The sequence below is a fragment of the Lutzomyia longipalpis genome, chromosome 1 (genome assembly GCF_024334085.1).
Source record: "Lutzomyia longipalpis isolate SR_M1_2022 chromosome 1, ASM2433408v1".
Lineage (NCBI taxonomy): Eukaryota > Metazoa > Arthropoda > Insecta > Diptera > Psychodidae > Lutzomyia > Lutzomyia longipalpis.
In genome coordinates, this window is record NC_074707.1 from 46,951,353 (window position 1) to 46,978,647 (window position 27,295).

Genomic DNA, 27,295 nt, shown 5'->3' on the forward strand with positions numbered 1-27,295 from the left:
AGTCAAACACTGGCGCTCAAAGAAAACACACTCTCTTCGAAAAAGTGTCCGCGGTCTCTGGGACCCGATGTGCAAAGTGCTTGTGCTTGTAGGACTCCTCTTGTGGTGATTAATTGACTTCATATTCGCAACATTGCTTATTAGTTTTGTGTCATCGATTGCGACATTGTTGTAGCAAAAAAAACGTGTGGTTGGTGTTGTGCGGAATTTTACTTCTCTTAAACTAACAAAAAAAAAAGTTTCAAAAGCTGATACGAGCTTTGAATGTAAAGCTTTTGGACCTAAGTGTTGGGAACCTATGTAGTGTTCCTCAGAAGTGACCAAATTTCCTTAAAAGTGATCAAAGAGTGGTTTTTGAGGATTTTAGAGGACCCAAAAGGGTCCTTATTTCTTAAGAGAATTGAAGGAAGAAAAAAAGAATTAGGAGTTAGGAGGTAGTTAGAAGGGTTAGAAAAACTAATAATTTGCTAAGACATGTTAGAAGCTCTCCGAATGGTTACAAGTCTTGGGAGAAAGCAAAGGAAAAAGCAGACATTTGGGGTTCTTGGCTTGACCAAAAATGCACGGATCAATTGAAATAAATTAAAATTCGTAATGGGGGCCACGGCAGACATCAAAATAACTCATGATTTATGTGCCAATTTTCTCCTTGTGACTTCTTGATCATGTTCTAAGTGTGTAATTTTATTAGATTACATCGACCTCACAGTGGATGGTGTCCACTTTAATTATAGATGGGCATATACCTTGGCAAAACCGCGTGTCGCTAACCGCCATTTGGGCGCGTAATTGAAAAGAAATCCACATTTTTGGTTGCATAAATCATCCCATGGGTTCCCTCACAATTCTCTTTTTTCCCCGTAGTACTCCTCATCTTACCCCCTAAAGCCATAAATTTATTTGAGAGTGAGCCCTCTGTATAGTGGAAAAATCTCAAGTGTGAAGGGTCGAACAACAAAACCCGGAGCTATTAAAAATCCATTGAAGAAGTAAAATAAAAATAAAAAATCGAGTGTTGGCACCTCGTAAAGATAGTCGGTGGGCCTATAACAATTACCACCTCTTGTTTACAAACATCCACATTTCAATTGGAGTGGCGGAGGCGCACCAAGTGAACTTCTTGCAGCGATTGATTAATGATTTCTTGATTAACTGACAAATTGATATGATTACAAGTTGTGATTAAGTATGTGAGAATGGAAAGTGACGGTCTATCGTGGAGTCTTCGATATTCCCCCGTCCTTCGCTTACATACCTACACTGTGCTATATATGTACATAGCTGGAACGTGATTCCCACAAGATGGCCAAATTGTAGGGTTTGCAAACCACCATATACCTTGTGCGCTGCTTGTGTGCAAATTAAATCGCGATCTTCCAGCATAAGAAATTCCTGACTTCAGGAAGCGCCCAAGTCAATTTTGCCTCAACTCCGCCGGGTTAGTGCCTAAAATTAAGCATTTGCACTGTGAGATTATGCTGTGAAACATCATACATTACACTCCACATGAGATTAAGTACTTTTTCGCAGCTCCAGAATTGACTGTAAACCCACCGAAAAAAAAAAACGAAAAATAACCGCGGTTGCAATCCCCATAATGTCTCTATTTTGACGATATAGCGTCTCCGAGGGCTCAATCGTGCCCAATCTCAAAATAGAGCCATTACGGCAATTACACCCGATTGCACTTTACACCGCGAATACCCGCAGAAAGAACATACCTGGGCGATACTATCACCACAACCATGGTGCGGCAACGTTGCATGATCCTCGCGCGCGAATTGTCGAAGAAAGTACGATGATACCAATGGGCCGCAATCTTGTGTTTCAGCAGGAAACAAGGCAACAAAAAAAGGTCACAACAGTGAACGTATAATTTCAAACCAATGGGCAATTTAGCCCTTTAGCGATTTTTCGATGCCGCGCAGACGGGGCATGGGATGCAAAAGGGGTGCAACAAGGCAATTTAAAGCGATTCGCGAAAAAAAACCTCTTCCAAAGACTCAAAATAAAAGAAAGCAACAACAAAAAATTGCAAGTTCAATGGTGTCTCAAGATGGGTTCTCTTGTATGCTCTCATTCTTCCATTTTTCCTCTTCTACCATTATTCATGCAAGTTTGTGTGTGAAAGAGAGAAATGTGTAAATTGCCGAGGACCCCCAGAAGGGATTCCCAAGTACATTTTGGTCGTATGGGCCAATGGCCTCAATCTGCTTTATCCCGGATCTCACATTATGTTGAGACAGAAAAAAATTATTAAAAATTCCAATGTCTTGTAATTTTTACCCCCTTCACTTAAGAAGCTTTACAAGAGAAAAGGAATAAGAATAAAGAACTTTTAGAATTAAAATAAAAAAAATTCAGTTTCAGCTATGATCCGGATATCGCACCACTGATGTCTAGTACAGTGTTTTAAATAACATTTAAGAAAATTTATAAAGTGACCGAGAAAACAACCCCCATAGACTAATAACGAAAAAGAAAAAAAAAAAACAAGTAAAGGGTGTTTTTGGAAGACTGCCACGCAATGGACCCCGAAAGTTTTGCCATGTCTTCCTATCAGTTTGTGAACTCCCTAGCTTCGTGCTATCCACAGTCGCAGCTGGCGCAACATCAGCAAAATCATCAGGGCAATGGAACAGCAACGAGTGGGAGTTCGGGTGCAAGTCAACCCGGACAGGAGTACTTTTCAGGCTCCTACACGCCCAACCTGTACCCAGGTACACCTCAGGCGCACTACAATCAAAACTACCTGGGTGGGCAGCAAACTCAGAGCGGTGACATGGTGGACTACACACAACTTCAGCCACAGCGACTTCTCCTGCCCAATCAGCCACAACAGCAGGCACAGACACCGCAGCAGGGTCTCAGTTCGACCAGCTGCAAGTACGCCGGGCAGGAGTCAGGCACAGGTAGTGTGACCAACAGTACGTCCATCTCAAGTCCGCAGGATCTCACAACGGCGCGTGATATCAGCCCCAAATTGTCCCCCAGCACAGTGGTGGAGAATGTAGCACGTAGCCTGTCAAAGACTTCAACTGTTTCCTCAACGAATGCAACATCAAATCACCCCGCGGCCGGCCTGGGGGCTAATCATACGACCAATGTTCCCCTGCACAGCCCCAATGGCGGGGAATCAGACACATCCAGCGAGAGCGGCAATGAGGGTGGTAGCGGGGGTGGGACCCAGAGCAATAACTCCAAGAAAGGGTCCGGCCCACCGCAGATCTATCCGTGGATGAAGAGGGTTCATCTGGGACAAAGTGAGTATTTTACTTTCTTTTTTCCTCTCGAGATCAGGATTAGTAATTTCTTTTACATTCTGTCTGCAAGAATTGAAAGTTTTGTGCCTTTCTCATGAAAAGAAAATAAGAATCTAAATTCTATACAATTTATTTTAAAAGTTTTTCTTGAACTTAAAAGAATTTTCCAAAAAAAAATTATGAGCTTTTTTAGCTGTGATTTAGAACTTTTTTTTATTAAAAAAATAGGATTCAATTCTCATTATGTATATAGGATTTTGCAGTATTCTCAAAAATAATTTTTTTATTCAGTTTATTTTAGCATTTATTTGTTCTTTACAAACCTCTGTACATCACACATAAAAACAAATTTGAAATTCGTTTATAAAGACTTTTAAATGTGGAATTTAATACAGAGGTTAATAAACGAATAATTTTTCAAAAATTCTTTGTAGTATATAAATGTTTTATTGTTAAAATAATTAAATTTTCTGTAAGATTCATATTCAGCATTGTTCTATAAATTTATTGATTGAAAAAGAATTATTGAAATTAGAACTTTCCAATAATTCGCAAATAAGAGAAAGAATAAATTAATATTCTAATAAATAATGGGATTTAAGAGGAATCTTTTTTTTATAAATCTTCACTTTTTCAATACTTAAAAATACTAAAGTCAATTTTAAAGACTTTTAAAAATATGGAATCTTAATATATAAAGCTGAAAAGTTTGTTTGTCTGTGGCACATGAACTCCTCCGAAACGGCTGGGCCGATCTTGATGAAATTTGGTATGGGGGTAGAGGGGGTCAATACGAGTTGCAAGCGCTATATGGGATTCCGCCCCAACCCCCCTTTATAGCGCCCCCACACAAAAATTGATTTTTCCCTATTTCTACCTGCTGAAGGGTCAGATAACGGGATTTTTTTATTTAAAAAATTTTTCGGGGTACCGTATTATTCATTCCCCTTAGTAATATACGCCCCCCTGTTATAGCTCAAAATGGAGTTTGCTCACACGTGATTGGGGGCTAGGGTTTACTAGTAATAAATAAAAAGGTTAATTACCAATCTACCAATTCAATAACTCTTTGGCGTATAAATGTTTTTTGTTACAATAATTTTATTTTCATTCCATTTCATTGTTAATGAATAAAAATGTGAAATGGGATTTTAAATAGTTTAAATCTTTGAATTCTTACTTAAATAAAATAAATAAATAAAGGCAGCATAAAAAATTGACTTAGAATTTTCACAAAATAAAAAAAAAATAATGGAAAGGCACAAAAGAAGTAAAAATATTTTTCCATAATTGTTCTATGTAGCACACATTCTTCAGAACTTACTAATCCTGATTTAAACATTTTTTTTACTTCTTAAATAAGCACTTTTAAAATAGAATTAGAAATAAAAAACATTTAATAATAAACCAATAAAATCCCATCTGAAATTAAGATAACTTTTCAATGCAAAAGTTCTTGTCTGGTAGGAACGTCTTCCCCCCCCCCCCAAACGTCTCCCTCTCTCGTGATGTCTTTTCACGCGCGATGGCAAAATAGCCTCAATCATCGCATCGGCTCATGAAGTTAATTCCCAAGACATGATTCTCAATCATCGTGCAATCACTTGTCGACACCGAAGACAATATTTGTAGGCAAATTAGGTGAATTGCGCGCGTTTGTGGCACATTTTCACCACCACCACACACCTCGCACTTGCCATGTTTATTTTACTTCGACAATATCGCACTTGAAACACACTTGAAGGAGTTTGAAGGAGATGAAGTGAAGAAAAGAAAAACTTATAAACAATATTATGCGCGAAAATAAACACTTCCTGGGGCACACAGATGTGGAGCTCCAGCTAGAAGTTGTAGGTGGGGGGTACCGGCACTCAAATGAGGCATAATCGTGTCAAAATAGTTAAAAATTTTGGGAAATCTCTTCATGCGAGTGTTGCCTGTCTATCACTCACGCCAAATATCTATGCGTGGGCCATTTTGTGGGGGTGTGGGGAGGTAAAGGTGCGAGAAAATCACGCACGGAATCCTGGGCCAGATGAAAATTTGACTCATTAAGACATGAAGAAAGTATTTAAACCACAACACTAACAGGCTGTTTCACAAAAAGGAAAAAATCGTCGGGAAAATTCAACCTTGATATTTTGTAAAATCAAAATGAATTTAAAGCCTAATTGATTAGCCCCTTGAATTAATTAATTAATTCCTGTTTGTTTTTCGATTTTTTTTTCAAATTAATGAAAAAGAATTTATGTTCTTTATATTATAAATTAATTTTTTTGTGATACTCAAGACACATAATAATCATCATTATGTTAACTTATTCATTCTCAAACAAAATTGTAAAATAATTCATATACAATTACATTTTATTCTGCAACATTTCTTTTTACATTAATATTTTGATTTATAAGCATAAAATAAAATATTTTATAGCACAAATTGTGTCTTGGCTAAAATTCTATATTCTTAAGCACATTTCAGGGAAAATTCAAAGACTTTCTATAAAGCACACTTTTGTGAAATAAATTGTAATACCTCCACAATTTCTCAGTGAAACTCCTCCAACACGGAGTGAATGTTTTGCTTATAATGTGGATGAGTTTTCGATTCATTAGATAATATCCACATAGTCAATTCCGGAGGATGTTTATTTGTAGAAAAATTCCAATAAAATCAACCTTACAGTGGGGATTAATATCGCTTTGGCAGTAGCTCCTCTAAAGTGTTTTCATTGGCACCAGACGGCATTTTAATGATGAAATGGTGTATACGCGCGCGCGGGGTTTTGGTGTGGAAAATTGCACATACATATTTTTGCACATATGTACATTTTTGAAAGCTCCATAATCGTTAAAGTTCTCTCTCTCTCTCTGGCACTCATTTCTCTGCGTGCAAGATAAAAGAGCCACATAATTGTTTCAATAAATCAGACAAATTAATTCTCACACGCAGGCTAAATATTCAATTTATAATCACTCGCGCATATATAGAGCTTTTTAATATAGGTAACATTTAAATACAATTTTCCACTCCTCACGGAATAATCTCACATTTTATTGTGATTCCTATCTATACCTTTCTCCCTCTCTCTCTCTTCGTGTATTTCTTTATACGAAGAATAATTCCTTTCAATATTTATTCCCGATGTAGCTACACAGAAACATCGAATTCTCAACTCCCTCTGCATCCACGGAAACCTCATCCCAAAGTCTGACGTCTTTGGCATGTTGAATTGTGTTTTCATTTATTTAAAATAGCGAGGTGATTGAGATTCTTCCTCGTGAGAAGTGCGTAAAGAAATTCACTCCTTATGAATATTATATTAACAATTGAAAATATCAACATTTGCCTTTTTTGCCTTCTTCCCCAAACACAGTGAAAGAAAAGAAAAAAAAGAGAGAGGAGATGAATGTACACGAAAAAGGAGCAAAATGCAGTGATGAAAACAATATAATATTTTGAATGAGAGGCAACTCAATACTGAATTTGCCATCAATGCATTCATCCCAATGAATATCTTAACCGCGCATCATCATTCATATGCATTGCTGTAGTATGCTGAATTGCATAGAGATTGGATATTCTTGTATCCATGCTCGCGTATATGCCCTTCATTTTCATATACACACACTGGAAGTAAATTCATCAACAGAGTTGATTAATCGCATAGATTAAGATATTATTTTATTTAAATTATTTTTCTTTCTAATAATATTTTATTTTTAAGCTTTTACGAAAAAAATATTGTTAAAGCTTTAAAAAATTAAATTAATAAATTAGAAAAGCTTTTCATGAGATACACAACTTCCGGAAGAGAAAAAATATCCTTTACCGGATGTCTAAGAGGATTTTTTTTTTGAAATTCCTTAACGTTTTTATAGTTAAGAGACTAATAAAACTCGTAGAATAAAAATTCTCATCCGGCTTTTAGTCGTTCGTTAACCCTTCGATTGCCATGAAGGGTAGGTAACTGACCCCCATATATTTCGTGTTATTGTTCAACAATTCTGGTAATCTTTGGAATTAAGTTCAATAGTTATCTGTGAGGATTGTGTAGAAATTTTAGGTAAATCCGAAAACAACAAAAAAATTTTATTAAAAATTAAAAAGTGAAAATTCAAAAATTAGCATAACGGTCAAACTTATTCGCTTCTTTAGTTTTTTTTTGGATTTTCTAATTTTTCCTATGAAAACTTATTTCTTTTAATCAAAATATTTATCTACTTCGATAAAAAATAAAGCAAAAACCTATAGATCTCGAAAATCCGGAACAGATTGAAACGTAATTTTTTCCACTAGTCGTTTAAGGGTTAATGAATGTGAAATTTAAATCAGTTTTTTAATTTTAAACTCTTACGAAAGCCCAAACAATTACTAAAATTACATCATTTTTTTTAATGAAACTTTTTGCAAAATAATCTCTTATCTTCAAATTTTTAATCTAGAATCAAAACAACTTGATCCTTCACGGTGAAGTCACATATTTTTGTCGCTTTATATCATTTCAAGTTCACATACAATTTAAATATGATGAATAGGTAATGGCCACGATTGAACGGCGCTCCAATTTGAATTGCCATTTGGTCATCTTCATGCATACGCAAAAAAATCGAATTTCTCCCTGTGGCGACGCAGGGAGAGGATCCTAAAATGTGGGGAATTAGCAGCCCCAAAAGTAGAATTCTTTGCTGTTGCCACTCGAATAGCCTGCTTTGGGTAAAGGGGGTTGAACTTGGCCGACAGGGTAAACACTCAACTTGGCGAAGAATCGATCAAACGCTCGGATTTCAAGCTCACGCTAATGAATGTCTATCTATTGGGGATCTCTTGGAGGATATTTTTCGAAAAGCCAGACCTTTTTTGTGCCCGTTTCGCCATGCACGGGGCCCCAGCAACGTCGGCGCGGGGGAAAAAATACATGAACTCGCTGCACGCGAATTTCAATCTCCTTCTTATAATACTTGACACGATAAAAACCACGTAAATTCATCATTCACCTCCACTATCTCCACGTCCCATTCAGTTCTTTCTCTCCATGCTGCCGTGTGGATTTTTCCTGGGTGCGCATTACATATGTACATAGTTGGGTATATGTGCTCCCTGTAAGCCAATTAATCAAAAGTTATAATATTAAATTATGTATTAATTCGTGAATTAAACTCCTCAAAGTGCACATTATTTTCCACTCAAGCCCCCATTTGCCTGTGAGATTAATTGTTTAAACATTTGCTTTACCCGCATTTTTCTGCCATGTTTTTTCCAAGAGTTGATTTGCTGGTCAGAAATCCACCAATTAAAAATTATAGCTTTTATACCTCCTCTGTATTGTACATAGCATACCCCAGAGCGCTATTTATTCCTTTCGACTTAATACGACAAAATCACAGTGCTTGTCACCTCAAAGCGGAAAGGAGTCTATTTTTACACATCATGGGGCGCACAACTAGCAAATTCTGCGCCTCCATTTAAATTTTTATACAAATTTACATAAATTGCCAATAAATTTTTGAGACGGATTTCTCACACACAAGGTGTTAAATAAATTAAAATGCATTTTGTTTTCAATTTATTTTTTTTTATATATTAATTGTTTCAGGTGCGAAATAATTAAAAATTCCAAAAAGTTTGCGTGCTTTTTTGCAACAATGTAAAAGCTAATAGGTTTTTATGGGATATGAGAATAATTTTGCAATTTTTCACTGAATTCTTTTCTTCGCTTTTAGGGTTTGAAATGAGTTAATAAATGAAAATGTTTATACATTGCTAAACTGACCAGAAGCGGAAGAAGGGTTATGATGAAGAAAACATGTCTAGAATATATTTAAGAATTTTACAACTTTCAGAGAGAAAGAAAACAAATGAAATGGATTGGGATTGAATTCTAGATATATTTTAGAATAACATTTATTTGTTTTAAAAATTTATTGAATACCAGAAAAATCTTTCCTGGTTGAATTTCCTAAAAGAATTATTATGAAATAGATAACTTTATTAAAATTCTAAAGGAATATTTAGAATAATTCTGCGATTAAAGAATAATCTTTTAATGAATCAGAATTAATATTAAAAACTCCCCAATATATTTTTTACTGTATTTATTAAAGAAAAGGTCATCAGAATTTTAATAATTCTATCTAACCAATATTATATCTGCATTTATGTACATATAATCGTAAAGAGCTCCAACTTTTCAATCTGGCAGAGGGTTTAAATTAAATTAAATTACAAAGAAAAACATTTTCATGAGAATTTATTGATTTGTGAAATTCATGAATAATGAATATTAAAATTAAATTCATTTCAAATGATCTAAAGAATATTTATTCCGAATAATTGCATCCAAATTCCGCCAGTTGTGCACCCCTTTGACTTTTCTTGTTCAGTAACCCCAAAAGAAGAGTGACAAATTTTCCATTTTATGCACCAACCCGAAAAAAAGAGCATAATGCAGATGAAAAATAAAATCTCTTTTCCCGTTTGTTCTTTTCCAGATCGTAAGTGCTCAAAGAGTGGGATGCAAGAGAACAAACAAGTAACAAAATTGCTGTTTTAACATTCAAATACTTCTCTTTTTTTATCTTTGCTTATTTTTCTCGTTTTTATTTTTGGGACTTTTTCCAATGTAAAAGAGACATTTTGTATTATTATATTTTTGTTAATATATATAATTAAAATAAATGGAAAAAAGGAAAAGTCTGTGCACCTTTTTTGTTGCTTATTTCTTTCACTTGATATTTTATATTTTTTACTTTATTTTGTTCAATCCAATTATGTGCTAATTTGAATATTTGAGCAGAGTAAGAGGGATTTAATTGCGGAATTATTGCTGGAAATTGCTTCATTTTCATGGGCAAGGGTACACACGGAAGGCAAAAAAAAGCTGGCATTGTGCTCGGCGTTCACGCAGAAAAACCTTCCATCATCGTCCCCATATATGCCTCTAAAAGTATAATTGCGCGTGTCATTAGCATAATTGCACCGAGAGAGCAAGTTTTTTCTTTGGCGAAAAGAAAATTCCACGTATGTGCAATAAGTTCACAAAAAAGAGCTTTCGGGCTTTTCGTTGGTACATCTTTTTGCAAGAAAAAAAATGTTGTTTTATTCGGGGAGGTGCGGAGACCTTTTTGGGATGATGTACGAAATTTCTTTTAAACCACGGACGACAATTATATGGGTCCAGAGGGGACCAAAAAAAAAAACAAGAAAGAGAGAGATCAGTACGTGGAAGAAATGCATGTTGTAGTACATGAGATGATTTTGAACGGAGAGGGAATGGAATGAAAATTCCGCAACATATATATGTATGACGAGGGGGCATGAGAAAAGCATGTCAAAACGATGGTAATTGCTCCAAGCGACGACGAACGTGTGTTTTCTTCCATTTTTGAATTTTAATAGCAAATTAACGTGCGCTTTTTTCTGCACCTCACCATCCAATCATCCAATAAACCCCGTGCACACCTCCCCCCTTTCCCAGCCCCGCACGCCCTGCAAAACCAAATCATTGCGCCACAGTGAGAGCCCACAAGAGCCGTCACATTGATTTATGCTGACCTGAAAAATTATCATAGTGAATCTCCATGCTGGGATTTTATATATAAAGTGGTGTGTGCGCGCCGCTCTTTCCGCCTTATCAACGAGAGCACACCGCAAAGAAAAGGCACTTTTCGGAGCACAAAACTAGCGAATCGTGCGCTAAATGCCACAACCAAATGGTCGCGCTCTTCCTTTTGGCCAATAAGAAAAAAATAGCTCTTCAATGCAAATTGAAAACCTCTTCTGTGTGTCTTTTTTTTCGCCTTTTCATTACTTATTTTCCCCTCCATCCAACATTTCACGGAAATATCACCTTCCCACATATAGCAAGAGACTTTTGCGGGGCAATCTCAAAACCTCTGGGGCACATAAATCTCCCACTGCGGAGGCACCTCCTAATGAATTTCCAATGAGGAGATTAGCAATAGAGTGTTGTATGTTCGGAAAAGTTGACCCTATTTGTCTCCCACACACACAGGATGAAAATTGACTGAGGGAGTGCATCCCCCGTTTTTCTTGCCCCTGCGAAAGAGACTTTCCCATGATCTCAACTACATGTATATACTTATAAACTAGAGAAGAAAATAAAAAGGGGCTGACAAGTCCCATTATTAAACGACACACACTCACACAGCGGAAGCTGAATGAGACAAAATAGAGTAAAGCACGCCATTTCGTGCTCATGCAAAATGTCTTGAGCATGGTGGATAAATTGAATAGATTTCCCGATGTCAGGGGGCAACGAGTTTCTCCATTTAGTGGGAGTGTTTTCATACGTTTTTAAAGACAAATAAATAGTTCATCAAATTAATCATTCGTGCTCCTCAAAAAAAACATTCTCCATAAATTACAAAACCAACACTTTAGCGTGTCAGCTCATAGCAAACGTTTTAGTTGATGACACGAGCGAATAGTGCCAAATTTCATATGCTAATCAACTGATAGTTCGTTCCTCTATAAATGTAGGAGAAGCATGTTTCTCATGTTAAAAGCTCCTACACCTGAATACCACGTGGGTTTGAAATTATCAGAAAAAAATCCACAAATAAATGTAAAAAAAACTTACAAAATTCGGGGAATTTGAGGGAAAAATCATGACATTTGATACGGCGTTATTTCCTCATTTCATCGCTGATTTCCTAAAATGTTAAATGTAAAAAGAAGAAAAAATCCCAACCAACTGACCATGAAATAAGCCGAAAACATTTCCGATTTGCAGATTTAACTCAAAACAAATTATGTAAAAGTTTTTCTAATAAATTCCTCAAGTGCCAAAAATAATTGGGAGGGTTAAAGATTATTTTGAAATTATAAATTTTACTCAATTCCTCTATTGGAGTCTTCATAATGAATATAAATTGAATTATTAATTACATTCTCTCAGTAAAAAATTGTATTCTGTCAGCAAATAGGTACTGTTCAGTAAAAAGATTATATTTTTCGTCAATGAAAATTATTTTTATTCACAAATAGAATTGGGAAATCATCTTCCAGATGAAACCCGAGACAATAAAAAAAAAAACAAATAGAATTGACAGAATATTTATTTGCTGACTAAATAAAATAATTTGCTGAGCATAAAAGAAAACACGACTGCCTATAAATTGTTCTGCCTAAAAAAAATAGCATAATTTCTTTAATTTCTGAATTAATATAAAAAGATAATTTAAAAAAAATATATTTTTTTTATTAATCATTATTTTCCTAGAACCTTTAAAACTAAAATTTAAATTTTAAACAGATTGTAATTGAATCAAGAGGTGTTTATATACTGAACATTTTTTTTAACGAATAATTTCAATATTGGCGAATAACCCGAATTCTTTCGTTTCAAAGATCAAAATATTATAATTATTATTTTATTTCAATAAACACGGTCTTACTATAAGCTGAATATCTTTTATCGGCTTAAATTTAGTATACATCGGACTTGAATTTAGTACTATTTAGATTTGAAGTTAGTACTTTCCAGAGTTTTTGTTCATTATCTAAGCCCTATTAGGACTCAAAAGGCGAATACATTTTTCTGGGTTGAATTTAGTATATATGCTTTAGGTCTCAATTTAGTACTTTTCAGGCTTCTTGTTCTTCAATATGACTCTCTTTAGAACCAATAATTTAATATTTTTGATGAATCATCCATTGAATACGGTTTAACATCTAAATGAATTTTCAATAAATAAAAAATATAAAATTATTCAGTGAATACTTTTCAATCGCACCCCCCATTTATCAACCCCTTTTGCAGAGTTCTTTGCAAACTTTTCCATGCGGGCACTCCTACAGGTGCGTAAATCATTCTACAGCCGATGGTGCGTCTCGGCAGCCTCTTGCGAGGGATAGAGGGTGGAAAGTACCTCAAATCCCATGTTGTTGTGGAATCAGACAAGAGGGCAACCACCAATCCGCCTGGTAGTGTTCTTGTGAGAGGGAAGAGATTAATAGGGATGGTGTGTAAATTAACTTCTTTTGCCCTTTTGACATACCCTTCTACCTCCCCCCACCCACCGCGAAGAGCCTTCACACGAAGGGAAAAAAAAGTGGAAGCCTTTTTCGTGTAAAATAAACTGATTTTTTGATAATAAAAATCATTTTTAGACAAATACTTATTTTTCTTTATTTTTAAGTTTATTTTCTTATTCTTAAGAGACGCTTTCTTGAGTCGAAAAATAAATAATTTATGTGCCTGATTTTGTAGGCTAAATGAGATCCGTCGTAACAAAATGAAAAGACACTGAGTTGAGCGACCAATACAAGATTCCCCCCAAAATTGCCCACTATTCCCACCAGAAAAGAAACATTATTTTTGCTGCAAAAAAAAAAGAATATTTTTACTAATATTTGACACTTTTTCGAAATTTCAGATCTCCGGGACAAAATCCGTGACGGTAAATTATTTTTATTATTTTTATTTTCACCTTTTTATTTCCCTCCATTTATTTATTTTACTCCTTGATTTTTTTTTGGTAATTTATTATAAATATTTTGTTGTCTCAAAACTAATTGCCAAGAGAAATGAGATTAATTTTTTTTTATCTCAGTGTGTATGTTTGGTGTTTTTGTATAAACATATTTTTTATTTGGAGATTGGCTTCATTCTTAATTTTCTTCTTCCCACCAAATTGGGCATAGCGAGGGGGGGGGCGGGTGGTGGTAAAAAAAATCCAAGGGGGTTCACAATTCTCAATCGCGTGTGTGATTAATTTACCATGGCGGTGTGTAAAATAAAGTAATTTCGACGTTCAATGAGTTGATGACTCTTTGGGATGAAAATAAAAGAATTAATTTTGCGGTTAAGCGAAAGAGGGGAGAGGAGGTAGATCCCCCTCCCTCCTCGCATAAGAGAAAAATTTATTATTAGCAATAAATTCAAAATATGCTGTGCGAGCTACCAACTTCTTCTCTCGTGAGGGCCATGGGATTCGGAGCACCGCGTCAACCTCACAGGTCACGAAACATCCGCGGAAATTGTTGCGACTTATCTCCTTTGGTTTGTAAGCTAAGAGATTCGCGTGCTTTGGTCACCAAAACCCGTTCGTCGAGGGATCGCGCGCTATGTATATGCATATATGGTCGTTTTATTAGCAAAACTCGAAAATGAATCCCGCCTCTAATGAAGCATCGCCACACCATCGCGAATTTCGCAGTCATGCCACATTTTCTGCATTTTCTGCCCATCTCACTCCGCGAGCGTCTCCTTCCATCCAGCTGCCCGCGTGTACGATCGCGAGGGGGTTCAGCAATGGGCGGTTTTGGGTGCAGAGCGAATTGCAATTTTCCCCGCGATGCCGATGTTTGTTTCCATTTCCATTTGCCTTCCATGTTGTGCATCCACTCGGCATTCCTTGCCAAAGAGGGCCCCAAAACATGTTGCCTGGCATCGTGCATACAAAACTCAAAAAACCCGCGCGATCATCTCTGTGGTTCAAGGGGTTAGTCATTGAGGGAATTTGTGTCCTCTGGAAAAAAATATTATTGAGGAGAAATTAGAGATAATAAAAGAAATTTAGGAAGAATGAATTAAAAGAATAGACTAGAGATTTTTTTTTAAATTAAATAGAAAAAACCCTTTTAACAGTGATATTCCGCAGTATACTTCCAATTAAAAAATCGTTAAAATTAACCATAAATTTTAATCTTTGGACAATCCGATTTTCTAACCTCAAACTTTAACATTTACTTTCTTTCTAAAAGGAAACGTTTTTTCAGATTTTCTTTCCACAAACTACATAAAAGATGTAAAATATATCTTAATAAGTAAAATAAATTTCATTAAACTAAACGATTAAAAAATTTAATTGGCCACTGTGACCACAAGATTTCTCCAAGGGTTTAACATGTATAAAAGATCTTTTGTTAAATTTTAAAAGTTTTTTTTTAGATAAAAACCACAGTTTGATTATAAATTAATGCTGAATAATTAAATAAATTCGCTAAATTTTACGGATTTTCGGTCTTATTCTCGGATAATTAGATTTTATTCCCGGCCAACGTTTCGGACTGTTTGAGTCCTTCTTCAGGGCAAGTAATAGACAAAATTAACCACGTCAAGAAATAACAAAAAATTCACTACATCCACAACACAATCCTCCTTATCTTGTCTCATTGGTGGCCAATTGTACAGATTGGCCACCAATGAGACAAGATAAGGAGGATTGTGTTGTGGATGTAGTGAATTTTTTGTTATTTCTTGACGTGGTTAATTTTGTCTATTACTTGCCCTGAGGAAGGACTCAAACAGTCCGAAACGTTGGCCGGGAATAAAATCTAATTATCCGAGAATAAGACCGAAAATCCGTTTTTTAATATATCCAATTCATCACCCACGGTCGCCCCTCTACAAGCTAAATTTTACTTTGTCATTAACCCTTTTGCCCACATTGGGTCATACGCTAAGCTAACCTAATCGTGAATCTTTTTTTTCGTCTCGAATTTAAACAAATTTAAATATTTTTCTAATCTGAAAATACGTTAAGTTTACGTAGAAGAGACTAAAGAAAATGTTTTGACTAAAAAATTTTTTTCTGAAAGCATTCAGTGTTTGTGGACACGAATGGGTTAATATTTTGAATTGTGTTTTAGACAATTTTTTAAAAGTAATTTTCGTAGTTATTACCTTGATGAGATTTTTTAAAAGTAAGGGATGGTCACGTTATTTTGGAAACTCGGGCGAACAAAATCGATCAAAAACTGTTTTTTTCGGTGTTAAATCTTAATTCCGAGTATCAGCAATCGTGGCGCTAGTTGTCAAAAATGTGAACAAAGTGATGTGCCACGTGGTACGGTGACGTCACTGAGTACACAGCAAAATGGTATTTTAGCTCGATAGAGTTTCCAAAATAACGTGACCATCCCTTAGTAATAGATTTTTATTCCTAGTTGTTACAGAGCTCGAGGTATTGCCAATTTATTTAATCTTAAGGATAAAACTCTGTTTCTTCTAAAAGTCCAGCGACGTTGTATCAAACTTTTCGTCAAGATTTCTATTGAATTAATTATTTAAATAACTTTAATGAATTTTTCTAATAAACTGTACCATTAAATAGAAAAAATCACAGCTAAAAATGGTCTCAAATCCCTCAATTAACACCCCCTTGCAACATTTTCACACACAGTGAGACACTGGCGAGCCCTTGCGAGAATCTCGGAAGACTTAATGAACTGATTTCAATTTGTTATACGACTTTTAATTTTCTCCATATCAGAAGGGGGATTTGTTATTGTCAAAACGGTCTCGCTGGTACTCTTGGCGAGACTTCTCAACAACTGCATTGGATGCACGCAGTGCTCCAGGCTCTGTGCGCGCGTACATCAGAGACCGGTCTCACTAAGGCTGCATTAATCTCACGAATACCTTTTTTTCTTGCAATTTGCAAGAGTTAATTTGAAAATAATTAACTCTTGCACTCGAAGACTGCCCTTTTTACACCAGCAAATTTTCCATACATTTAGCAGATTAATTTTAATTCTTTGAGGGGTGGATTCATCCCCTCCGTGTCTCGTGAGAATTTGCATATTTTAGTGAGGGATGATGATTTTATGGGATTTGCCATTGAGCCTCTTTTAGGGGGTTGGACTGTGCCAAGAGACACGCGCTAATCGCTTTTTAATGCACAAGAAGAAGAATAAAATTCAATTAGGAGCCACTTGAGAGACTACACATAAGGCACTTACCTAAATCAACACATTGCTGACCCAATAAATTCTCTATGAGCGAGGGCGATGGGCCATTCGGTTATGGAATGAATGATGAATGAAGAGCGTAGTGCATTGCTGGGGTACATTAGATGGCATATAAGAAGAAGAAAGGTGGCCTAAAGAGAGAGAAAAGGGAAGGGAAGGCGCACACAAGATCGAGGGATCACGAGAATGTTGATATATTAGGCCGAAAGTGATAAACACCCCTGAGCCGGTGTTTTGACTTAAAGAAAATTTATTTCTTTATTTCTTCAACCCCTGCTGTGTCCTCAAATTCATCCAATCCACTGTGAATTTTGTCCTCTAGGCCCTTTATATTTTTGGTCCCTTTTCTCTCACGTTTTAGGAGCGAAAAAAGGAATTACCACGGTTTAGAGTTGAAAAGTTTCTAGATACATATATAGGATTTTTTATTAAATTTCTGATATGTTTTTCTTTCTGAAATTGAACATAGGGGCAAATAAGTACAAAATATTACTGTCTTTTTGTGAAAAATACAAAGAAAAATTTACTAAAAAACTGCAAAAAATCGCATAATGTTCAAAAATACTTATATGTCGCATAAAAATAAATAAATAAAATATAAAAAAAACATTTAAGAAAATCATTATATTTTTTCAGCGATGATTTGATTTATTGTAAATCTTTATAATGTAGGTACCTACTTTGTTTGAAAAACCTTTACCTTACTAAAAGTTACGAGATTTTTATGTGTGTCTTCAACAGTTTCTAAAGCTCTAAATATTTTTTCTAATCACTTTTATTCATTACTACAAAGAATTATCTTTAAAATTTGTGATGACATGCCCCTTCTTTTCTCTACAAGATTTCAAGAAATTCTGTTAAAAAGCTTGTGAGGAACAAAACCAAGAATATTGAGAAATTAAAATCTTTTCTACAAAATTCCTTCAGAGTTTCCACATCTCAACTCTGCTACACGGAGCCATATGGGAGAGACTTTTACGGGGTTATCCATGGAAGAATTGGTACAAAATGTTCCGTGTTTCGAGGGCAAAAGCACAAAGCCACACCAGACGGGGCATTTTCCATGTGAAACCAAGAAAGGACCGCATATTGTTCGCATTTCACACAAGCCAGGGCATTTCCTTTTCATTTTTTTCTTCCTTCTTTCTTCAACGCTTCACGCGACTCCTCCGCAATGGAATTCTCCCAAAGCTACAATGCTTATAAGAAGGCTAGAAAAGAATCTCAAATTCGTGTTAGCATTAAAAATTAATTATTAATCACTGCCAACAGAAAATTATTTGTATTGTTGAATTTTCAAGCACGTGTTCGGAATTTCTCGCCATGTCTCGAGAGTTTTATAGAATAAACGTATACATAATCCAAAAGGCGCACAATTGGGTGCTAACTACACGCGTTAGAAAGAAAGTTTTTGGACAAAATATTCCTTGGTTAAAGAGACAGACCCAGTCCAAATAAGAAGCCAAAAGCAATCAATCAAATATCAATTGACTCCGACTTGTCTTAATGAATGTTTGTGGCCACTTTTTGTTGCCACTTAATGTTGGCTTCTGCCGTCTCTTCTTCATCATGCCAAAATTGCCCCCATCTGACGCTACTTTTTGATGCATCTCCTTATGATTTTCATACCGTATTTTCGCGCATTGCAAATGCATTTATTTGATTGCCGCAGTACGATACAATCGATGCAATATGCGAATGAGAAGTGAGTAGAGTCGAAGGTATCAATTATCATTCAACTGCTGTGCCACACCATGTCGAAAAAAGCTGCCAATTTCATCGCGAATATTCACCAAGTTATTCTGGGTGTTAATTTACGGAAATTAAATCGAAATTTCAAACCGTAGGCTTTCGATTAATGCGCACAGATAAATTCTTCCGGTTTCTGAGAAAATTAAATAAAACGTCTCAGAATCGCGGGTTTTTACTCAAAGTTTAAATCGATAAATTGTATTGAAAATGATGAATTAAATATTTGGTTAAATTAAAAGTAAATGATAATTGATAAAGAAGATTTTTTAAAGAATATTTATTTAAAAAAAAACATGTGGTGGATGTAATGAAAAAAAACTATGAATAATATCTAAAAATAGACAATTTTCAAGATCAAGATTAGCAGAGAAATTATTTTTTAATGGATTTTTGGGACAATCTGCTCTAAAAAATTCTTTAAATTTTCTAAAGAATTTTCTTCTAAAAGAAGAATTTATTTCAGATGTAAAAAGCTTCTAAACTAGAAAAAGGCTTATTCTAAGAAAAGCTTTAAGAAAAATTGAAGACAAAGACAAAATCTGCTCTAGAAAATTCTTTAAATTTTCTTCTAAAAGAAAAATTATTTTAGATAATAAAAGTTCTTTAAAGCCCAAACAAATTAAAGAATTTGATGACCAAAAAGAAGAGAAAATCTGCACTAGAAAATTCTTTAAATTTTTTAAAGATTTTTTTTCTAAAAGAAAAATTATTTTAGATAATAAAAATTTTTTAAAGCCCAAAAAAAATTTAAAGAATTTGAAGATAAAGAGAAGGCAAAATTTGCTCCAGAAAATTACTTGAATTTTCTAAAGAATTTTCTTCTAAAAGAAAAGTTTTTTTTTTCAGACAAAAAAAACTTTTAAACCTCCCTAGAAAAATGTTAAGAGAAATTGAAGACAAATAAAAAAACAAAGAACAGACAAAATATGCCACAGAATATAATTAAATTTTCTAGAAAAATTTCTTGTAAAAGAAAAGTTTTTTCAAAGAATAAAAATTCTTTTAGCCACAAGAAAAAAAATTAAGAGAAATTGAAGTCAAAAATATGACAAAGAGAATACAAAATCTGCTTCAAAAAAATTACTTAAATTTTCTAAAGAATTTTCTTCTGAAAGAAAAATTATTTCAGATAAAATAAAACTTAAACTTCTTAAGAAAAATGTTAAGAGAGATTGAAGACCAAAAAAAAACTCTACATTGATCACAAAATAGCAGCGTGCCGGCAAGTTTTCCCCGATCGATTGAGACACTGACCTACGGCAGAAAGTTGATTAATAAACAACAAATGCGAAGTGTTATCTATTATTGAAGCACCCGGGGAGGAAGTTCTTTTGCACTGCACACAGCCACCAACCCCTCGTCGCTCGCCCCATGGAAAAAGTAACACAACAATAGCAATATCATGTGTGGGGGGTTCTTTTTCCTGCTTGTCCAACTGTGCGAATCGATTGTGGCCTGTCGTGAAAAGTGGTCGGATTTTGATTGATGAACGTCTTTCCATCTCTATTCAGTCATCTCCGTGTCTCTCAGGCGGTTTTCTCTATTTAATATTATATACATACATAGCATATCCCCCCAAAAATAGCTTCTGGAGTGGGTGGATTTTTATCTTGACGATGTTGAGGGAAAAGAAGGTCACCGATCTTGCTTAAAGTTTCACAATGTGAAAGCTTTAAGAACCTCTCGGCTGTATCGATTGCGCGTCGATTGGAAATTAATCCAGCGTGGAGGGTTTGTTTTTTTTTTTCGAGGGATATTTCCGCCAAGATGTCAAGCATTCCACAAAGGCAATGGGCTCAAGAGGGTGCGGGGGTGTGTAGGTAATTTGAAAAATGATTTGCATCGCACGGAGAGAAATGTGTAATACGCACTCACAGTTTGAATGTTATTTCACCCACAGGGTTGGTTTATTTGAGAACCTTTTCCTCCTACTATGTATGTATGCGATGTGTAGCCATTTGGCAAAAGTTTTACATTGTACGATGGATATTGGATGTGGAATTCCATGGTGTAACACATTGTGCTGAAGAGGGTCTCTCTTCTCATGCCATCCCCCGTTTGTAATACAATGTGTACCACTCGATGGAATGTCACGCATTTGACTGACAGGCTGCCATGACTCCCGTCGGAATCCGCCCCCATTCATGCAGGGGGGTCCCATCTTTTGGGTGGAAAATGTTGGCATTTTGTTGAAGGGAAAATTCCCACGTCTCACCTCACGACGACGCAAATTGGCGAGATACTTAATAGCTTTTAATTAACAGCCAAAATTAATTGATGTGTCGATCATGGGCAAAGTGGCGCGGAAGTATTGGCAAATGCGACTCCCCGAAAATGCCTTCCTCTTCGCATTTTTTTATCTTCCATTAATCATGCCCCAAACTATTTTTTTTATTTATCACACGCATGAATATCCTTGGAAAATTCACTTTAGCTGAATCCCAGGAAAATGTTTTTTTTTCATCTCTTCTTTTTAAATCTCCCCTCATCCCCGCATGGCTGCCACCAGATGGACATGGCGAATCCATTTTGGGTGAGATGGGAAAAATTCAGCAATAGTTTTTCATTTGATTTGACAGCTACATTTATGTGTGTGTGGGGGTTGTGGATGAACAATGATCCCCCGACCAATCCATAGGGGGTTCCAGAAAACACCACAAGACGTCTTTTCCTACGTTTGATATACGAAAGAAGCCCCCCACTCGTTTCAGACTTTGCGCGCGCGAAATTTCACAGCTTTTTTAATTGTCTCATGTCGTGAGATAGGCTAAATGAGTATTTTTTGCCCCATAATTGTATTTTTGCTCATTTCACTTGGCCCATTGTCTTGCAGAGGTTTTAATTCACTACCAACGCGTGGCAAGTTTCACTTTGGGGGCAAAGTTTTCTCATTCACCGGCTTTTTATTAACTTCTGTTTTGAGGTGTTTTTCACGCGAAGACTTCTATAAGCATAAAGCAACAAAAATTTACTTTAAAATTAAATTCTTTTTGGTATGAACTTTGGGTAATTAAATGGAAAAGTTAAAGTTCACAGGAAACTCTTTATTTTAACCTTTTGAAGCCAAGGAAAAATCAGCGTGTTCTGGAATGAGATTTAAAATTATTTTTTATATAAAAATGGAGGCGCCGGGTTGTACTGTAAGTAAGGTTACCACGGAGATTTTACCTAACCCCCCTTAAAATTTTAAGTATCCGTAAGACTAAAAATTACGTCGATCTCTCGATAGGCAATGAAATTTATTTTTAAATAAAATTTTTTATTTAGTTTTTTTTTATTAAACAAATTTTTTTCGCGAACTTTTTTTTTAGCGTGAAGTAAATTGTGAAATACCTCAGAAAATGTAAGTTTGACTTAAAAAAAAAACTTCAGCCTGACTTAAAAAACAAAGTTAAGTCGCTTATTAAGCCAGGCCTATTTTTTTAAACCGAACCCTAGTTCCTTTAAGTCAGACTTTTAAGAAACATTCAGACTCAATTCAGCCTGATCTAGCCTTAAAAACCTGACCTTAAAAAACTGAAGTCTAGTCTACAACGAAGGTCTTGCTTAAAAATCTTAGGACTGATTCTTAAAAATCAGTCTTCTTAGAAACTGATCTTTTTTTTTTTAAGAAAACTATAGTCTAGCTTAAAGAAGTTTATTCTGGTTTAGAATAATTCAGATCTGACTTTAGACGATTTTCCTTTTGCTAAGAAAATCGAAACTTCATAAATTACAGAGTCTTAATTTTAATTTCAGATTTTTTTTTTAGTTTTCTAATACTGCCAAAAGTTAAAGCAAAAAACATTAAAATCCTGTGGCGGGGAAAAATTCATCCTAAACCCGCAGCCCGGAGATCATACCTCGAAACCCGAAGTCTTCGGGTTAAACCCCTAGAGGTGATAGCCCTAACTGTAAGGTGCCTAAGTTAGGCTCTATTGATCCTTTTTGATCTTTTTTTCTCATTTTGGTAGAGAAACTCTGAAAGAAAAATCATAAATTAAGAAAAATAATTCAAAGTTTGATCTTCTTTTAAAATTTAAATGAATTGCTGAACTTTAATCTAGAGCCTAGAGAAGGTTTAACAAAATTCTTTCTTTTAACAAAGTTCTTAAATACTAAACGCATTACATAGAATGTCAAAAATCCCTAAAATCACACTGAAATCACCACAAATTCGCAAAATATTTAAAATATGTCTCTGTATACTGAGGGAACTATTCATAAAGTGAATGAATGAATGAATGAGGAGAGTTTTGTGCAAAAATTTAATGAATATGCAATGACATTCCTGGGCCTTTGAGTGGCATGCATTGCCTCATGTTGAGACAACATTCACAAAATACCATCACTCACCACCCCTTATGTTCTTCCCTTTTGCAAATTGATATCATTTTCCACCGGAGAACAATAAATTTTCCCCGACTGTGGCGTCTCTCAATGAGAAGAGCTATTCTTGGGCACGAGAAGAAAGTTCTCAGAGCGGCATGGGAGGAGAGATGATAGAGTGAGTGATGGACAAGGAAAGGCGGAGGGTCTTCCCGTGAGGCAACAAAATTTGCTTCTTCTTCTGTTCTTGTCTTGAGACATACCTACATAGTAGAGTTCTCTTTTGGGATGTATGTAACATATCCGAATGGACAGTGACACTGTCAAAATCAATTTCGCGAATGATATGAGCGAGCAGGTGGTTGTTTGCCAAAGTCTCGGGATCCAATTCACATGGATGTGGAGATATATGTATGTTGCGTACATATTTTTAGAGTTGCGGCGATGTGACTCTTCCTCCGTGACATGCCCGTCGTGCGCGCAAGGAAAGAAAGAAAAAAAACAGAAGGAATGAATATTGGTGGTGATCGTCGTGATTCCACGCATAGATCCCCACAATGGGGAATCTCATAGTCTCACAAAGATTGTCTCTTGAGGAATTTTGTCGAGTAGCACGTTTCACGGCAAGAGCCACACAGCAGTGAGGAATCCATTGCGTCATCCGCATGTCGAAGAGACAATTCGGTGATTTGTCTCCAAAGGAACATTCCATCTTGTAAGAAAACCAAGAAGAAAACTCTCTCTCTCTCTCTGTGATTTCTCCGCGGCTGGTGGTCACACACATATGGAACAGCTGATGCTGTCTTTCGTAGCCTCCATAGGCATTTTGGGGTCACCATCCATTGCACAATCCCTCATACCTCCCCCCTGATCACATCACACCACAAGAAGATTGCACGATGAAAGATCGCGCCATGAAGGATGTGTGAGGAGAAAAAAAATCCTCTCGCGCCGCGATGCCGTGGGAAGAGCGACGCTGTAAATTAAAATTTAATCATCAATTACATCCAATACAAACAAATGAAACGCTAATAGACATATTTATGAGCTCACACTTAATCCCAATGGGATCATCATAAATTCTTCCTCTTGGCGACATTCACATCGCCCTCACACTTTCCAAATTTCCCGCACTTTCTTACATTTTTTTCGCGCCATTTATACCTCCAAAGATGATTTTTGTGGGTTTTTCTTATTCATTATTAATTGCTTGTTGTGTCGCGGGGAGGATTGTATTAATTGGGGAAATTTTATTTATAGGAAGTGAGCTTTAATGCGGGAAAATTCTTTGGAAATTTTTATCTGGGAAATTCCAATGGAAATCCCACAAATCGGTGAAAGAAATTAAAATAGAAAACTCTCCAAAGGAAAAATTATTAACTAAAGGAAGTATATAGTTCTTTTTAACCCTTTCACGACAAATTTCTTTGAAAAAAAAGTTCTAAAACTTAGAATTATATTGAAGAATATCCCAATGAGCTTTTTCAAAGAATTTTTGGGAATTTTGCGAACATCTGAGAAATTTCAATGAAAATCCCAAAAATTACTTAAAAAAATTAAAAAAAAAGAAATCTCTCTTAAGGAAAAATTATTAACTAAAAGAAGTTATGTAGTTCTTTTAAAATCTTTTACGAAAATTTTCTTTGCAAGGAAAAGTTCTGAAAACTAGAATTATATTGAAGAAAGGCAAAATGAGCTTTTTCAAAGAATTTTTGGGATTTTTGCGAATGTTTTAACCTTCAAGAACAAAATTGCAAGGAAGGACACCCCTTGTGGTTTTATTGTAACACATTTTTGCGGAAGTGTTCCGAAAAAACTTTGCAAGATTTGCCCTTAATCCCAAGAAAAGAGGTACAAAGTGTGGCTGTAAATCTTCCTCAAAGTGTTGCAAATTTACAGAGTTGGTAACAAGATGGGCAAGGCCAAATATTTGCAAATTTCACGGGGAGGGAATGTCTTTTTGAAAAGAGTTGAGCTCATGGGATGTCTCTCGCGTATATAGTCTGTGGGCTCTTAATTGGCACAGACACACCTTGCGCAATCAAACTATACGCAAAATAGAAGAAATAAAAGCAAAATGCGAGAGAATTGAGGTGCAAGATGAGATTAAATGAGGGGTTCTTGTTCAATTTGCAGGTACGGTGAATGCAAACGGTGAAACGAAACGCCAACGAACCTCCTACACCCGCTACCAGACGCTGGAGCTGGAGAAGGAGTTTCACTTCAATCGATACTTGACGCGGAGGAGACGGATCGAGATCGCCCATGCCCTCTGCCTCACGGAAAGACAAATTAAAATTTGGTTCCAGAATCGACGGATGAAGTGGAAGAAGGAGCACAAGATGGCATCAATGAACATTGTACCTTACCACATGTCCCCGTATGGGCATCCCTACCAATTTGACATCCACCCATCGCAGTTTGCACACCTGAGCGCATAGGACGCGTGGCACTTTTCGGGTACTGGTTAGAGACTCAATCAGCTGTATCAGGAGCCATATCAGGGGTACCAGAATAATCAGGACAACGTGCTGTTTGGCAGCAGCAATTCTGATTCTTCCAAGTATCCACAAGACTTCTGATCTCGTGGCACCCAAGAGATCACCCTCTCTGGGGGCGTCGGACGCCCAGGGATTCTCTCAATCATGTACATGATACAGCTGCTGTGAGAAAAAATGATCTAAATTACTGGAATGGCATCTCAGAGAAATTTTCATCATAACACCGCATTAAATCCTCGCACATTCTTCCCTCCTCAATTTTCCTGCCGCCCCCACTCCCCGTGTAATTCATCCTTCATCATTCAACACCCAAAACAGACTTCTTACCATAGAGTTGGGGAATTTTCTAGTTTGAAGATTATTTTGCAGAAAATTTATTTTTGATTTTCATGAAAAATTTTTCCTTTGATTGCTATTGCTGTTAGAACAAATTTTAATCTTTTTTTTTAATTCATGAAAATTATTTATTAAAAACTAAAACTATCAGTAAAATTCACTATTCAGACAGACTTAAGATTCCTTAAGAAAAATTTTTTTTTAAGATTCTTAAAGTTTTCTTAAGATTCTTTAAAAAAAACTTAAGATTTCCTTAGAAAAATGTAAGATTTTTAAGTTTTCTCAAGCAAAACTTAAGATTTTTTCATTCTTAATCTTAAGTTTCGTTTAAGAAAACTTAAGTATTAGATTAGATTAGATTTTTATTGCTTAAGATTCATGCCTATGGAATAAATTCCATTTTAAGGCTATATGATACAAAAAGTTGTACATTAATTCATAGAGTTGCAAACGATAACAGTACAGCGGGGGGGAACTCAAAGTTTCTTACTTTTATACAATTCTTTAAAGTATTTGGAATTCGTGTGGACTAAATTTTTCATATCAGTAGGCAAGCTATTATAATTTTTTATTGACATATATAGAATTGATCTTAAGCCATATTTTGTTGTTCTTGGCTTTTTTGGAAAAACTACATCTCCTCTAGTACGTCTCCCCTGCATGAGAATTTCTACTTTTGATTGTGTGTGGATCATTTGATTTTTTATTTTATGTACATGTGTAATTTGTTCTATTTTTATTAGTTCTTTTAATGGGAGTATGTCTAATTCACTATATAAGATATTTGTTCTTGTAAGTCTATTGTACTTAAATATGGCTTTTACAATTTTGTTTTGAGATCTTTTTACCTTGTTCAACAATTTATTACTTGCACATCCCCATATTGGGGCACCGTAATTTAAAATGGATTCGCAAAGGGAGTGATAAATTAAATATTTAATATCTTTTGGAATGGTTTTATATCTATTTCTTCTAATTGTTCCGGTCAAGGCCGATAATTTTTTCACAAGTTCAATAATATGATTTTCAAAGGTTAATTTATCATCTAGTACAATTCCTAAATATCTAAAGTTTGCAACTCTTTCTATATTTTCATTATTGTAACATAATTGATTTTTTTGATGTTTTTTCCCAAAGTACATATACTTGGTCTTTTTCTGGTTTATAGTGATTTTGTTTTTATTTGCCCAACATCCTAATTTATCCAAATCGGCTTGGGCTTTCTCCATGATCTCCTGCTCTGTGTATCTTAAATTTTTCTTAAGAACATTCAAGTTTCTTCTTAAATAATCTTAAGAAAACTTTAGGAATCTTAAGAAAATTCAAGTATTTCTTAAGGAATCTTAAGTCTATCTAACTAGTGAATTTTACGCTATGTCTTTTTAAATATCTTTATTTAGAGGGAAAATTAAAAAA

General features: G+C 35.3%; 1 protein-coding gene across 3 annotated transcripts; it reads left to right on the forward strand.

The window, feature by feature from the left end:
- Nucleotides 1-27,295, forward strand: LOC129787870 (homeotic protein Sex combs reduced). Of its 3 annotated transcripts, XR_008750266.1 has the most exons (5): nucleotides 5-446; nucleotides 2,365-3,263; nucleotides 13,664-13,687; nucleotides 25,179-26,220; nucleotides 27,048-27,295. XR_008750266.1 is itself a non-coding variant. In XM_055823690.1 (4 exons), the coding sequence occupies exons 2-4, from the start codon at nucleotides 2,528-2,530 to the stop codon at nucleotides 25,481-25,483; spliced, it is 1,065 nt and encodes a 354-aa protein (XP_055679665.1). In that variant the 5' UTR covers nucleotides 27-434; nucleotides 2,365-2,527; the 3' UTR covers nucleotides 25,484-26,004. The 3 variants fall into 3 exon arrangements, 1 of the variants encoding a protein (XP_055679665.1); XR_008750267.1 differs by lacking the exon at nucleotides 13,664-13,687 and having other exon boundaries at nucleotides 1-446; XM_055823690.1 differs by lacking the exon at nucleotides 27,048-27,295 and having other exon boundaries at nucleotides 27-434; nucleotides 25,179-26,004.

Coding starts and splice junctions, on each gene's coding strand:
- LOC129787870 (XM_055823690.1), top strand. CDS start 2,528: ATGGACCCCGAAAGTTTTGCCATGTCTTCCTATCAGTTTGTGAACTCC. Junction 3,264..13,663: donor GAGGGTTCATCTGGGACAAA/GTGAGTATTTTA, acceptor TCGAAATTTCAG/ATCTCCGGGACAAAATCCGT. Junction 13,688..25,178: donor CCGGGACAAAATCCGTGACG/GTAAATTATTTT, acceptor TTCAATTTGCAG/GTACGGTGAATGCAAACGGT.